The 17,739-nt window shown below is 31.8% G+C and overlaps 1 protein-coding gene across 1 annotated transcript in view; it reads left to right on the top strand.

The window, feature by feature from the left end:
* LOC145259088 (NF-X1-type zinc finger protein NFXL1-like) overlaps positions 1–17,268 on the top strand; it is a 72,713-nt gene extending 55,445 nt beyond the window's left edge. Inside the window, exons 17-19 of the mRNA XM_080116731.1 lie at positions 959–1,195; positions 8,423–8,617; positions 16,901–17,268. Coding sequence (XP_079972857.1) covers positions 959–1,195; positions 8,423–8,617; positions 16,901–17,125 — 657 coding nt within the window. The 3' untranslated portion in view covers positions 17,126–17,268. The remainder of the gene's footprint in view (positions 1–958; positions 1,196–8,422; positions 8,618–16,900) is intronic.
* Positions 17,269–17,739: the final 471 nt, after the last annotated feature.

Below are 17,739 nucleotides of genomic sequence, written 5' to 3'. Positions count from 1 at the left end.
TGAATAGCGCGATTAATGCAGGATGTCATTGGGTGTGATGGGGGTTCAAAGGTTACCAGTGACATAGATCAAAACCCAGTGACTCATGCAGCAAGGAGTTATGAGACGGATTAATGAGTGTATTTTGAGTGCGAGCCGGCTAACAAGAATTACAGCCCTACACACATACCGTAATATAAAAAGGAGGGAGCATGTGTTTGCAGAGAGTCTACAGTCTTCAGGTCAAGTCTTGAGTCTGACCAACACAGTTGTCGGATTGAACATTCTAATGGAGCAACAAGAGACAGCTATGTATGGAAGTTGGATCAATAGAGAAATTCCCACCGTCCTTCTAAGGATAGGCGACATTCGACCGGGAAACAAATAAAGTTCAAATTGTCCAGAGAATGAGACTTTGCATTGTTGTTATGAACTTTTTGTTCCAGGCTAGCCAACAAGGTCAAGAGATGTGAAGACGATATGAACATTGACTCGAAATAAGCAAACACCATCTTTCCCTCCCCTTTCCCCCATCCCCCCATATACGCAACACTTAAATAATCCAAAATCTACCCAATTTACACCATTCACGATTTGTACACTACCAACTTACATTCATTGGCCTTTGTCCTCGAGTCGCCTTTACCCCTTGATAAGTGATGATTCCCTTGTAAAAAAAAAAAAAAAAAAAAAAAAGTCCTATACACATATCTAATTTTATATAAATAAAGATTTCAAGAAGTCGGAGCTATCTGAATTTGCACAAATAGCTTCAACTTCGTCTTTGTACTCCGTTGCATAAAATTAGATTAAATCAAATATTGCTCACATTACAACCCCGTATGCTTAGCGGTTATGTTCCAGACTTGATAATGATTGATTGCTTGGTTTAGGAGTAAATCCTGTGCGTACAAATATATAAACGTAACTTTATAGATCGATATTGAAAGTGAGCTCATGTTTTTTTTTTTTTTTCCAGGCTGGCTCCAATTGTGTTAAATGTGAATATGAGTGCCTCCGAGACCGTCCACAAGGTTGTAACCACAGTTGCTTGTTGCCGTGTCACCCGGGAAACTGTCCTCCTTGTGAGCAAATGTTCCGTAGTCGATGCCATTGCCGAAGCATCGTGAAGCACATCGAATGTTTTAAGTGGTCGTCTGCTGATCAAGATGCACGTAACATTTTAAAATCGTGCGGACAAGAATGTCCGAGAATTGTAAGTAAAATCAATTCTTAGCTAGAATTAAAATTAATTTAAAAAAAAAAAAAAAAAACACAGAAAAAAATCTTTATAATGCACGTACCTGTCACAGAACAAAATTTTTTATTCCAAAAGTCATGTAAATTTGTGATTCTATGGACGACTGAGGTTGTTGAGTATTTGAGAGGTAGGAAAAAAACAAAAGATGACAAAAGAAAAGGAAGTAGGTTTAGTGGGTAATAAAAAAAATTATCAATAGAAAATTGGTTGGAATTTGTTTTCAACGCAGATAAAAAGAAATAATGATTAGGGTTTAAATTAAATTAAATGGCGATAGCAAACGAGCTGAACAATGAATTAAGGATCGAACAATAAGAACTCCACTTTATGGGTGGAGGGAGTCAGTCATACGTTTAGTCAGTTGAGGTTTGAAATTTGAGGTAAACAGTTGGATTTTGGATGCAGTCAAGTGCAGTTGGAGGTTTTATGAGGGAGACGAACTGACAGCAATAGACACATACGACCTCGACAGTAGGTATAAATGTGAACCTCAGCGTGTAGAAAGCAGTTCATACACATCCGGATTCCAACCGTATGTATGTGAAATATCAGCGTGTGTTTTTCTTGTGTTTGTTTGATTTTATTTTTCTACTTATGAACCCACGTGCGTCCTCATTGACTATTGTTAGCGAACAAGAGGCGGCCATTAGATAAGCTGATCGAAAAATCCACATACAAAGTTTGAGATCGGCGGCTTGTCAGTGGGGGCCACGTGGGTCACAAATTAATCAAGTATTTTTTATATATACAGAAAATAATTTTTTTAATGATTTTAGCGATTAATAGTATATTGTAGCCACTACAAGGCTGATTTTCAAATCTTGAGTTGTCTCCCTTTATTAAATATGGCAGATTCAAGACAGACCATTCTTGCTTCATTTATAAAATTTGATTTTTTTAAAACGCAGCTACTTGATCGATTTATGCAATTTTTAAAATATGACATTTTTGTTCAGTGACGGGTACATACAATTTTTAAAATATGTGACGGGTACATACAATTTTTAAAATATGTGACGGGTACATACAATTTTTAAAATATGTGACTGGTACATACAATTTTAAAAATATGTGACGGGTACATACAATTTTAAAAATATGTGACGGGTACATACAATTTTAAAAATATGTGACGGGTACATACAATTTTAAAAATATTTGACGGGTACATACAATTTTAAAAATATGTGACGGGTACATACAATTTTAAAAATATGTGACGGGTACATACAATTTTAAAAATATGTGACGGGTACATACAATTTTAAAAATATGTGACGGGTACATACAATTTTTAAAATATGTGACTGGTACATACAATTTTAAAAATATGTGACGGGTACATACAATTTTTAAAATATGTGACGGGTACATACAATTTTAAAAATATGTGACGGGTACATACAATTTTAAAAATATGTGACGGGTACATACAATTTTTAAAATATGTGACTGGTACATACAATTTTTAAAATATGTGACGGGTACATACAATTTTTAAAATATGTGACGGGTACATACAATTTTTAAAATATGTGACGGGTACATACAATTTTTAAAATATGTGACGGGTACATACAATTTTTAAAATATGTGACTGGTACATACAATTTTTAAAATATGTGACGGGTACATACAATTTTTAAAATATGTGACGGGTACATACAATTTTTAAAATATGTGACGGGTACATACAATTTTTAAAATATGTGACTGGTACATACAATTTTTAAAATATGTGACGGGTACATACAATTTTAAAAATATGTGACGGGTACATACAATTTTAAAAATATGTGACGGGTACATACAATTTTTAAAATATGTGACGGGTACATACAATTTAAAAAATATGTGACGGGTACATACAATTTTAAAAATATGTGACGGGTACATACAATTTTAAAAATATGTGACGGGTACATACAATTTTAAAAATATGTGACTGGTACATACAATTTTAAAAATATGTGACGGGTACATACAATTTTTAAAATATGTGACGGGTACATACAATTTTAAAAATATGTGACGGGTACATACAATTTTTAAAATATGTGACGGGTACATACAATTTTAAAAATATGTGACGGGTACATACAATTTTAAAAATATGTGACGGGTACATACAATTTTTAAAATATGTGACGGGTACATACAATTTTAAAAATATGTGACGGGTACATACAATTTTAAAAATATGTGACGGGTACATACAATTTTAAAAATATGTGACGGGTACATACAATTTTTAAAATATGTGACTGGTACATACAATTTTAAAAATATGTGACGGGTACATACAATTTTTAAAATATGTGACGGGTACATACAATTTTAAAAATATGTGACGGGTACATACAATTTTAAAAATATGTGACGGGTACATACAATTTTTAAAATATGTGACTGGTATATACAATTTTTAAAATATGTGACGGGTACATACAATTTTTAAAATATGTGACGGGTACATACAATTTTTAAAATATGTGACGGGTACATACAATTTTTAAAATATGTGACGGGTACATACAATTTTTAAAATATGTGACTGGTACATACAATTTTTAAAATATGTGACGGGTACATACAATTTTAAAAATATGTGACGGGTACATACAATTTTTAAAATATGTGACGGGTACATACAATTTTAAAAATATGTGACGGGTACATACAATTTTTAAAATATGTGACTGGTACATACAATTTTAAAAATATGTGACGGGTACATACAATTTTAAAAATATGTGACTGGTACATACAATTTTAAAAATATGTGACGGGTACATACAATTTTTTAAATATGTGACGGGTACATACAATTTTTAAAATATGTGACGGGTACATACAATTTTTAAAATATGTGACGGGTACATACAATTTTAAAAATATGTGACGGGTACATACAATTTTAAAAATATGTGACGGGTACATACAATTTTAAAAATATGTGACTGGTACATACAATTTTAAAAATATGTGACGGGTACATACAATTTTAAAAATATGTGACGGGTACATACAATTTTTAAAATATGTGACGGGTACATACAATTTTTAAAATATGTGACGGGTACATACAATTTTTAAAATATGTGACGGGTACATACAATTTTTAAAATATGTGACGGGTACATACAATTTTTAAAATATGTGACGGGTACATACAATTTTTAAAATATGTGACGGGTACATACAATTTTTAAAATATGTGACGGGTACATACAATTTTTAAAATATGTGACTGGTACATACAATTTTTAAAATATGTGACGGGTACATACAATTTTTAAAATATGTGACTGGTACATACAATTTTTAAAATATGTGACGGGTACATACAATTTTTAAAATATGTGACTGGTACATACAATTTTTAAAATATGTGACGGGTACATACAATTTTAAAAATATGTGACGGGTACATACAATTTTTAAAATATGTGACTGGTACATACAATTTTTAAAATATGTGACGGGTACATACAATTTTTAAAATATGTGACGGGTACATACAATTTTTAAAATATGTGACTGGTACATACAATTTTTAAAATATGTGACGGGTACATACAATTTTTAAAATATGTGACGGGTACATACAATTTTTAAAATATGTGACGGGTACATACAATTTTAAAAATATGTGACGGGTACATACAATTTTTAAAATATGTGACTGGTACATACAATTTTAAAAATATGTGACGGGTACATACAATTTTTAAAATATGTGACGGGTACATACAATTTTAAAAATATGTGACGGGTACATACAATTTTAAAAATATGTGACGGGTACATACAATTTTAAAAATATGTGACGGGTACATACAATTTTAAAAATATGTGACGGGTACATACAATTTTTAAAATATGTGACGGGTACATACAATTTTTTAAATATGTGACGGGTACATACAATTTTAAAAATATGTGACGGGTACATACAATTTTAAAAATATGTGACGGGTACATACAATTTTTAAAATATGTGACTGGTACATACAATTTTTAAAATATGTGACTGGTACATACAATTTTTAAAATATGTGACGGGTACATACAATTTTTAAAATATGTGACGGGTACATACAATTTTTAAAATATGTGACGGGTACATACAATTTTTAAAATATGTGACGGGTACATACAATTTTTAAAATATGTGACGGGTACATACAATTTTTAAAATATGTGACGGGTACATACAATTTTTAAAATATGTGACGGGTACATACAATTTTTAAAATATGTGACGGGTACATACAATTTTTAAAATATGTGACGGGTACATACAATTTTTAAAATATGTGACGGGTACATACAATTTTTAAAATATGTGACGGGTACATACAATTTTAAAAATATGTGACGGGTACATACAATTTTAAAAATATGTGACTGGTACATACAATTTTAAAAATATGTGACGGGTACATACAATTTTAAAAATATGTGACGGGTACATACAATTTTTAAAATATGTGACTGGTACATACAATTTTAAAAATATGTGACGGGTACATACAATTTTAAAAATATGTGACGGGTACATACAATTTTAAAAATATGTGACGGGTACATACAATTTTAAAAATATGTGACGGGTACATACATCCTAAAGATTTTTCTATACTTTTGTTTTTTTGAAATAGGTTTAATTCTGGATTTGCACCATAAAATATCGATTTTATTCATTATTATTGATTAACTAGCAAGGCTACCCATCGCGGCGGCGAGATTTCTTTACATCTAGTTTTACACAATTCTTGCTATTTCGGCTTCTCGCATGTTGGTTCGGCTTTTTCGTATAAAAGCGAAACTGATATGAAACTAGCGTGCAGTTCTCGGCCTACGGGCCAGGAGCGTCCAGAAAGCAATAGACTTTTGGTCAATGTCGGGTTTCACCATCATATCAGACAATTGCTTTTATTTGGACACTTCCCTATTATTGGGAAACAAAACCAAAGTTGGGTAAAAAAACAAACCCAAAAGAACTGTCCCGCAGTTAAAATTAAGTGTGGGATTTACTTTCCTTTCACCTAATTAATTTCGCTGCGCATCTGCCATTTAAATTGAAATTGCCTTCAGTTACTTTCCTTTCGTGGGCGAGCGGGTAACTTACCAAGGTTTTTGTCTCAATGTTCCGGGTTCGATCCTACCTACCTACCAAAACTTTTTTTATTTTTTATTTTACTTTTTCTTTTTACATCATGCTCGTTGTTTTTTTTTTGTTTTTTTTTTGTTTTTTTTTTTTTTCTTTTTTCCGATTTTTTCAAAAGAAGTTTAACATAGTGTTTGGATCTAAACTCCTCTCCCCCAACACATACACCTACAAACACCCGGGAAATGCCGGGTACCCCGTTAGTCTAATATATAAAAGGCAAAATGTGTGTGTTCATATGTCTCGCAAAAACTTTCAACACGCACGGTGGATCCGCGCAAGATCGGTATCATTTTCAAGCTTGATCCTTTGGACGACAAATATAAAAAAATTGGCTCAAAACATTCATTCCTTCGTTCTTAACTGGGCAGTCTTGTACAAAGAGGGTTCGCTTTTTTCACCAACATTTTAGCAAGTCATTGTCACCGTTCGATTGACTACGCTTAATTTCAACGCTCTCGACTTGGTTTAAAAACAACCCACTATAAAATGAACAGCGACCACGAAAACCGTAAATAAAACATTGTAACTGCCAAACATGACAGCTACACTAAGCCTTTCCCTCTCTCTCTCTCTCCCTCCCCTCCCATCTATCTCTCTCCTTCTCTCTGACAGTATTAATGCTGGAGTCCCCCAGAGGTCCATCCTGGGCCCAACTCTCTTCCTGATCTACATCAATGATCTCTCAAAGCACATACTTAATTCATTTGTTGACATCTATGCTGATGACACGACTATCTACAGCAACACATCAAAGGCTGTAAATAAAGCTCTCTCTGATTCCCTCTCCTCTGATCTTGAGCGCGTCATTCAGTGGGGGAAGAGATGGCTGGTTACTTTTAATGCATCTAAAACCAAGCTCCTAACTTTACATCATCAACACTCTGTTCCTCATCTAGCATCAATTGAAATGGATGGCTCTCGTCTTGGGGAGGCTTCATGTTTTGACAAGCTTCTGGGTTTGATCTTTACTCCTGATCTGAAATGGAACACGTATATAAAGTCTGTTGCCCGGGCCGCTGGGAAAATGGTAGAATCCTTCCACCGCTCCAGAAGATATCTCACTAATGATGCAATTCTCTATCTCTATAAAAGCCAAGTACATCCAAAGATGGAGTACTGCTGCCACATCTGGGCTGGAGCTTCAAAAAGCAGCATATCTTGCCTTGGCAAAGTACAAAATAGACTTCGTGGTTTAGTGGGGGATGCTCTCTTCTCTTCCCTGCAACCTCTCTCCCACAGAAGAAACGTTGCGAGCCTGTCTTTGTTTTATCGTTATTTCCATGGCAAGTGCTCGTCCGAGCTCCAATCTCTGGTCCCCCCCCTCATCAATCCTTCATGATAAGCACCCGTCTAGCTAAAACCACTGTCAGTAATTTCCCCCACTCTTTATCTGTGCCTAAATCAAAACGTAGATTCCATGAACAGCTTTTTTCTGAGAAGTGCACGCCTGTGGAATTCTCTTCCGTTTGCCTGTTTCCCACCTGACTACAACTTGGACGTCTTCAAGTCCAACATAAACAAACTCCTGATTAATTGCCCCCCTTAAGTAAGACGCTTTATCAAATCTCCATTACTAACTATTACTACGACATTATCCTATTGATTATTGTACACAAAATAACTCTTATCCCCAAGTGGCTTACGGGCCTTGATGAGTGGTGATTCCCCATGTAAAAAAAAAAAAAATAAATAAATAAAAAATATTAAAAAATAGCATTCGTGCCTCCTCGACATCCATACTCCTGACTAACCTGAGAAGCAGCGAAATCCCACTCCTTCACCATTAAAATCCCTAGATGCTGGGAAACCTACTTTAATAGGATTTCTTTGGGTGTGTCTTTTTTTTTTTTCTTGGTCTGGTTTCACAAAAACTACGAACAGATGTCCGTTTTTAAGTGTCTCCCTCACCACGAGGGATTTTCATTGATGAATTTATTTTTTCATTTGATAACTTAATTTTTTTTATTGGGTTACTTCATTTTTATTTTTATTTTTATTTTTTCTAGATGTCATGTGATCACAAATGCAAGGAGATTTGCCATTTTGGTGAATGTGATTCCAAAAAGTGCGACAAACGAAAATCTTTACGCTGTAAATGTAAAAGACGTAAAAAGGAATTTCCTTGTTTGCAAGTGACGTCAGGCAAAGCTCAGCTTCCGTGTGATGAAGGATGTCAGAAACTAAAACTTCAACAACAAAAGGTAAAACATTTCGTAAAAAATTATGCAATTGTTGCATGGATTATTATTATTTCAAAATTTGAGTGAAGAAAAGTCTTTTTTTTTCTTTTTTTTTTTTTTTTTTTTTTCCTTGTTTTAAGAGTGAAAGTCGAAAAAGTGAACTTTTGTTTCTCCGATGTACACATGCAGTCATGAAAACTGCAATTTAAGAAAGTTTTTCATGAATATGAAAGGAAACCTGAATATAGGTGTGGAAAAAAAGGCACAATATTTACAAATAAGTTCTTAGATGACCACATACCACGTAAAATAACAATTATGGAATTTATATTTAAAAGCGGAATAATTCTATGTCCTTTTTTCTTTTTCTTGAGATAAACTGTAGTTTGGAAAATTGAGTTATGTCCCTTGCATTGTAATTAACTAACATTTGGGGTACCCTTATTCAAAAACATGTCGCACAACGATTACAATTGATTAGGATGGTTGTAGATGAGTTTGCATATCCAATGGGGTCTGTGAATTTGGGAGTGTTGACATATGCTGACGATCAGGCAGGTATACGGTCTAATCTACGGGTAATGGAACTAGTCTTGGCGGCATTGGGGATGGTGATTAACTCCGCCAAATCTCAGTCACTTGCCATAGTTGCCAACAAGAAGGCAAAGCATGTCTATCTGGAAGTTACGGAGCTTGCCATGGATGCTCAACTGGTTCGAATCCTCTTAGTCTTGGACGCTTTCGGAACTCTTTCGAACTACTTGGGGTCAGATTTGATGGTACAGGGCCATACGGTGCATAACAAGAAAGAAGTGGTGGGAAGGTGGAGGGAGGCCTTGGTTTCATCGCCTGATGGAGCTGGTTTTGCTCCGGCAAACTGTACGAAAGCGTCCCATAATTGGCTGCGGCACCCTGACAGGGTTTTTCACAGGCTTTACATCAGAAGTGTCAACCTTAGGTGTAGGCTCCGAAATATAAAAATGCGAAATGCTAGGGGTAGCCGCATGCCACAATGCGGTCCAACCAAGAGTTTGGGCCATATTGTATAGCATTGTGGGGTAACCCATGATGCACAATGTGTCTGCCACAACCGGCTTTCCAATCATCGGTCTGGCTTCCTTCGTCAGAGGGACCTTGAGGTTCATGATGAGCCTCTGGTTCCAATGACGAGGAGCTTCTTGAAGCTGGATTTGGTTGTGGTTCATGGCGCGTCCGCATATGTCCTCGATGTGGCGGTCATTGGTGACAACAGCTTTGATTTTGCTTTTAAGGGGAAACTGGACAGATTTTCCCCTGTTTAACGTGGCTGTTCAGAGCCTTTTATTAGGAGCTTGTGAATCGGCTTACAAGATTCTGAGTCTTTCCAGTCATGATCTTGGTGACCTTTCTGTACTGGTTATGATCGGGACACTCAAGTGCTACGATGCTTACATACGTGCTACTTAGTTGCCCAATTATCAGACTGATTTCAGCCATGATGCAGATGCCCAAAGGTTTTCCCATTGTTGTTGGTACTTGGTCTGTATGAAGGAGCCACCCCAAACCCGATGAACTGCCGGAAGGCTGCCCCTGAACAGTCGGTTGCTGATGAGTGATTAGGCACCTTCTGTGCCCCTCTGCTACAAATTATTCTTTTGTAATAAGTTTTCTGCTAAAGCCATGCAGGCTGCAGCAGAAAACTTATTACAAAAGAATAATTTTTTCAGCTGTAATTATATAATAATTGCATTTGATTATACAATAATTGCATTTGATTATACAATAATTGCATTTGATTATACAATAATTGCATTTGATTATACAATAATTGTATTTGATTATATAATAATTGTATTTGATTGTATAATAATTGCATTTGATTGTATAATAATTGCATTTGATTATATAATAATTGGGTTATAGTCAGCTAACATACTTCCTAATTTCCGGTGTGGCTGCTACCGGAAATGGTAACGAAGCAAATCGGTTTTTTCACCTCTATTGTTCTTCAGTATTTCTATTGTGAAGCGATTTATTGAAATAAAGTAGGAAAAAAAAGGACATTATTGAAAAGTATACAATAAAAATTAACAAAATTATACAAATAAAAATAACACAGTTGGTGTCTATTTGCACTTTTAATAACAAAATTAAAAAATAGAAATTTTTATTTTAAATTTTATAAGAAATATATGCTTATGAAATTATAAAAATAAGTTTTTTATTTGAATTTATATTATAAATATGTTTATGAAAGTATAAAAATAAAATTATTGAAATCAAAATAACAAAATTTCAAACATCATAAAAAAAACAGTACATAATATTCCCAAAATAGTTTAAAAAGATTTTAAAAAATTCTTTCAATAATTGTTAAAGAAAAATAAAACTAATTTCAATAATTCTTAATTAAAATGAGACAAAAAATTTCAATGATTAATAAAAAAATAAAAAAAAAAAAAAAAGAAAAAAAAAAGTACGATTGAAAAAAAAGTAAAAAAAAAAAGATTACACGCACAGGGTAGATATAAGCATAGGAGAAAAAATATGAAGGAATTAATTTGCCTTATCAGCACTTCCGGTAGCAGCCATGCCAGAAGTTAGGAAGTCTATTAAATGACTATAACCGAATATTCATTAAAAACCAGTGCTAATTTTTCTATCAATGTTAGTCGTTTGTCATATCGCAATTAGTTAAATATTACAGCATTATTACATAAAATATGTACTTTGACAAATCCATGATTCAGTGAAATTTACCATTAATTGTAACAAGACCGACTGCAGTTACTTCCCCTGAATTCATGCTGATCATTTTTGTATAAATTGAAATTTATTTCAAAAACTATTTTCATTAATAATTAATTTTCTACTTTGTTTTTCATAGTTGTTGAATATGTTACTACTTTTCATAGTTGTTGAATGTTACTACTTTTCATAGTTGTTGAATATGTTACTAATTTTCATAGTTGTTGAATATGTTACTAATTTTCATAGTTGTTGAATATGTTACTAATTTTCATAGTTGTTGAATGTTACTAATTTTCATAGTTGTTGAATATGTTACTAATTTTCATAGTTGTTGAATGTTACTAATTTTCATAGTTGTTGAATATGTTACTAATTTTCATAGTTGTTGAATGTTACTAATTTTCATAGTTGTTGAATATGTTACTACTTTTCATAGTTGTTGAATATGTTACTACTTTTCATAGTTGTTGAATATGTTACTACTTTTCATAGTTGTTGAATATGTTACTACTTTTCATAGTTGTTGAATATGTTACTAATTTTCATAGTTGTTGAATATGTTACTAATTTTCATAGTTGTTGAATATGTTATTACTTTTCATAGTTGTTGAATATGTTACTAATTTTCATAGTTGTTGAATATGTTACTAATTTTCATAGTTGTTGAATGTTACTACTTTTCATAGTTGTTGAATATGTTACTACTTTTCATAGTTGTTGAATATGTTACTACTTTTCATAGTTGTTGAATATGTTACTACTTTTCATAGTTGTTGAATATGTTACTAATTTTCATAGTTGTTGAATATGTTATTACTTTTCATAGTTGTTGAATATGTTACTAATTTTCATAGTTGTTGAATATGTTACTAATTTTCATAGTTGTTGAATGTTACTAATTTTCATAGTTGTTGAATATGTTACTAATTTTCATAGTTGTTGAATGTTACTAATTTTCATAGTTGTTGAATGTTACTACTTTTCATAGTTGTTGAATATGTTACTACTTTTCATAGTTGTTGAATATGTTACTACTTTTCATAGTTGTTGAATATGTTACTAATTTTCATAGTTGTTGAATATGTTACTAATTTTCATAGTTGTTGAATATGTTACTAATTTTCATAGTTGTTGAATATGTTACTAATTTTCATAGTTGTTGAATATGTTACTAATTTTCATAGTTGTTGAATATGTTACTACTTTTCATAGTTGTTGAATATGTTACTACTTTTCATAGTTGTTGAATATGTTACTAATTTTCATAGTTGTTGAATGTTACTACTTTTCATAGTTGTTGAATATGTTACTACTTTTCATAGTTGTTGAATATGTTACTACTTTTCATAGTTGTTGAATATGTTACTAATTTTCATAGTTGTTGAATGTTACTACTTTTCATAGTTGTTGAATATGTTACTACTTTTCATAGTTGTTGAATATGTTACTACTTTTCATAGTTGTTGAATGTTACTACTTTTCATAGTTGTTGAATATGTTACTACTTTTCATAGTTGTTGAATATGTTACTACTTTTCATAGTTGTTGAATATGTTACTACTTTTCATAGTTGTTGAATGTTACTACTTTTCATAGTTGTTGAATGTTACTACTTTTCATAGTTGTTGAATATGTTACTACTTTTCATAGTTGTTGAATGTTACTACTTTTCATAGTTGTTGAATATGTTACTACTTTTCATAGTTGTTGAATATGTTACTACTTTTCATAGTTGTTGAATATGTTACTACTTTTCATAGTTGTTGAATATGTTACTACTTTTCATAGTTGTTGAATGTTACTACTTTTCATAGTTGTTGAATATGTTACTACTTTTCATAGTTGTTGAATATGTTACTACTTTTCATAGTTGTTGAATGTTACTACTTTTCATAGTTGTTGAATATGTTACTACTTTTCATAGTTGTTGAATGTTACTACTTTTCATAGTTGTTGAATATGTTACTACTTTTCATAGTTGTTGAATATGTTACTACTTTTCATAGTTGTTGAATATGTTACTAATTTTCATAGTTGTTGAATATGTTACTAATTTTCATAGTTGTTGAATATGTTACTACTTTTCATAGTTGTTGAATGTGTTACTACTTTTCATAGTTGTTGAATATGTTACTAATTTTCATAGTTGTTGAATATGTTACTACTTTTCATAGTTGTTGAATATGTTACTAATTTTCATAGTTGTTGAATATGTTACTACTTTTCATAGTTGTTGAATATGTTACTACTTTTCATAGTTGTTGAATATGTTACTAATTTTCATAGTTGTTGAATATGTTACTAATTTTCATAGTTGTTGAATGTTACTAATTTTCATAGTTGTTGAATATGTTACTAATTTTCATAGTTGTTGAATGTTACTAATTTTCATAGTTGTTGAATGTTACTAATTTTCATAGTTGTTGAATGTTACTAATTTTCATAGTTGTTGAATGTTACTAATTTTCATAGTTGTTGAATATGTTAGTACTTTTCATAGTTGTTGAATATGTTACTACTTTTCATAGTTGTTGAATGTTACTAATTTTCATAGTTGTTGAATATGTTACTAATTTTCATAGTTGTTGAATATGTTACTAATTTTCATAGTTGTTGAATATGTTACTACTTTTCATAGTTGTTGAATATGTTACTACTTTTCATAGTTGTTGAATATGTTACTACTTTTCATAGTTGTTGAATATGTTACTAATTTTCATAGTTGTTGAATATGTTACTAATTTTCATAGTTGTTGAATATGTTACTAATTTTCATAGTTGTTGAATATGTTACTAATTTTTATAGTTGTTGAATATGTTACTAATTTTCATAGTTGTTGAATATGTTACTAATTTTCATAGTTGTTGAATATGTTACTAATTTTCATAGTTGTTGAATATGTTACTAATTTTCATAGTTGTTGAATATGTTACTAATTTTCATAGTTGTTGAATATGTTACTAATTTTCATAGTTGTTGAATATGTTACTAATTTTCATAGTTGTTGAATATGTTACTAATTTTCATAGTTGTTGAATATGTTACTAATTTTTATAGTTGTTGAATATGTTACTAATTTTCATAGTTGTTGAATATGTTACTAATTTTCATAGTTGTTGAATATGTTACTACTTTTCATAGTAGGTGAACAGCTCCCCTAAAAGTAGGACAAAAGGGGGGCACTCTGGTTAGGACCAAAAATAATAATTGTCCCAGTATAGAGGGTTTCCTCTCTATTGACCGGGACAAATTACCTTAAGTGCAGCATCTGCAGAACAGATACTATACTTTGATCCCGACCCGAAGGCCAATTGCGTTATAGTCAGGAGAAGATAACTCATAATTATTATCAGTGTAAGGTAACGCGCAATTATTTAACACTGGAAGTTAGGTCACAGTTATTTGTCAGGAGAAGGTAACTTGTGATACACCTAATCATTAGTCTAATAATTACATCAAAATTTAGGTGATAAAAAGTGTTACTGGTATATACCAAAATGGCATTTTCTACATGTTATGATCGAGCACCTAGTTACTCTTTAACAATATTTTCAAAAACATTACCTATCTATAAGTTGACTCCAAAAACTAGCCTTATAATCGTCTCCCAGAAATTCGATTTATACACAAGTATATTCAATATTTACACTTAATCAAAAAAGAAGTATATTCAATATTTACACTTAATCAAAAAAAGAAACAAAAATACATAAAAATCTTTATGATGTACCTACTCGTCACAAAATGAAAATATCACATTCCAAAAATCACTTAAATTGATCAAGTACATTTTTTAAACAAAGAAAATCAAATTGGGAGCAACCATATTATTTTAAAATGTTTTAAAATTCAATGGCGACGATTCAATTTAACTATCGAGATTTTGTATTCAAAATAATTAAAACTGTTTAATTGCTAAAAATCATAAAATCCAATTTTCTTAATTACAAAAAAAAAACTGCTTACGTAATTTTTGGAATCTGTCATCTTCTGTATATTTTTTTTTTAGTTAAGTGTAATTCTAAACAAGTATCAAATAAATCTCACTTGTGCATCAAGTTTCAGAGCTAAAAAGTTCAAAATAATTTCTGCTCTACACAAATTATGTTTTACTTGGGCAAATTGTTTCTTGTCCAGAATTCCCCCAATATAAAAAGACAAAAATAAAGTCCCATGATAGAAAGAAAATATTGTATACCAAAATCTTATCTAAAACTCAGCTAAAAACCGAATCAAATAAAATGACAGCCAAAAGAAAAAATATGATTAAACCAGACACACACTTAAACAAAACCAATTTGCTTCCTCCCTGCAGGCTTTCATTTACAAATATCCATGGGTTTAAAACTAACCTAAACGATGAATCATTTTTTCCTAACTCCCCGGATATCTTAGTATTAAGTAGTGTTGGGACGATTAATCGGAATCGGGAATTGTAAAAATCAAACATTTGAGGGTATCGGAATCGGAATTGGAAATATTGGTGCCTACTTTCCAATGCCAAATCGATTCTTTTAATTGTCTTTTTTATTTGATTTTGTTTGAAGTAAAATCTTCCGTTGCTGGTAATATTGATAAATTGGTAAATATTCATTGATTTTAAAATACAAGCAAAGCTAAAATCGATAGATCATCTTCCACAATAAATAATAATAAGTTGTGGGTGTGACATAAGGGTTGGTCTTGAGATTTTTATTATTCCTGATATTCATAAATGATCTTACTGATAAGATTGTCTTCGAGATGGGTATGTTTGCTGATGATACCACACACTTATAACAGATCTGAAATGGAAAACGAATGTGCACGTATATAAGGAAATAGCTGAAGCCTTAGAGAATGACTTCCAGTCGGTAGAGGAATGGAACCATAAATGGTTGGTAACATTCAATGCTACTAAGACTAAGCTCCTTTCCTTTAACAATTAAAAGAAATCTGCTTAACCACTGATTACCATGACAAATGATGTTATCTGAAAGTTCTTCATTCAAACGCCTTGGTTTAACATTCAGAGGCAGCATGAATTTGAACAAATATATTGAGGACATTGCCAAAGCTGCTAATACAAAGAAGGTGGGCTCTCTCTATCATGCTAGAAAACTACTGACATCTGTAAGTATCTCGTATCTCTACGAAGCCACTGTTTGTCCATACACAGAATATTGTTGCCACGTCTGATCTGGTGCATCTCTCGCCTTTAGAGAGGTTCCAGAAGAGTCTCCAGCGTAATAGGTCCCACACTGTCAACCAAACTCATACCCATGTCCCATCTCCACAAGTTTACATTCTTATGCCTGTTTTAATAGGATGTGCTCTGACGCCAACAAGCTAAAAGTGCTCTTTTGGCGATCAAGCATATAAAGAACACTTTCTTTTAGTTGGCGCAATTACCCTTGGATTTGGCGCAATTACCCCAAAGTACGGTCGTACTTGTGCCTCTTCGACATAAATACCCTCAATCTGACAAGCCGCAAAATTCCACCCCTTCACTGCTGGTTAGGGACAATTAGTCTTATGTAAATTTATTTTCTTAAAAATTGAATTTATTTTCCTCTTTTTTTTTTTATTTCCAGGCGATTGAAGAAGCGGAGTTGAAGAAAAAAGAAGAGGAAGAAAAGAAACATCAAAGTGAACTCGAAGATTTCAATAAGCGAATTAAACGGACCGGTCGTAAGAAACGGCCGAAAGCATCCGATGAGAAGACGAATGATACATTTCTACAGAAATATAAACAATATATCATCGCTTCTGTTATTCTTTGCATAGCCACTGGATTTGCTTTTTTCTACGTTATGTAATTTTTCGGAAAAAATTTTTTAATAGTCTTTATTTTTTCTGTTATGTAATCTTTAAAAAAAAAATTTTATTTTATAATAGTCTTTTTTTTTTCTACAAAACTTGTTTTTAATATTTTTTAAAAGAATTTTATACAACAGGGACGCATGCAAAAATGAATCGTTAACAATAATTATTAACCCTTATCCTCTAGTGGTCTTTGGGCCTTGATAAACAATGACTCTCTCTCTCTCTCTCTCTCTCTCTCTCTCTTTCTCTCCCTCTCCCATTAAAAAATTTAAAAAAAGAAAATGTCTGAAATCTGTTCCATTTGTGGTTCTTGGAATTCAGAAATGATTTTGAGGATTTCAAGAAACCGAATTGAAAGTAATTTCTGGGTTCAATTTAAATTTTAAGACAAAATTCCTGTGTTATGACTTCTATTTATTTTCCTCCTCACGAGGACAAAATTAGATTCAAAGTCAGTTTTTAAGTGGAGGGGATATCTAGATTAGTGTTGGGACGATTAATCGGAATCAGTCGGTGTCGCTTTCACTTATGGATGTTGGCAACCTTCATGTGGCCCCCTCAAGAATGCCAACAACAGTTAAATGAATTTACTTTTGTTCGACTCCTT

This window comes from Euprymna scolopes, chromosome 34, assembly GCF_053919585.1.
Source record: "Euprymna scolopes isolate OS-2025 chromosome 34, ASM5391958v1, whole genome shotgun sequence".
NCBI lineage: Eukaryota > Metazoa > Mollusca > Cephalopoda > Sepiida > Sepiolidae > Euprymna > Euprymna scolopes.
Note: the sequence above shows the minus strand (reverse complement) of the source record. Positions and strands in the feature narration are given on the sequence as shown.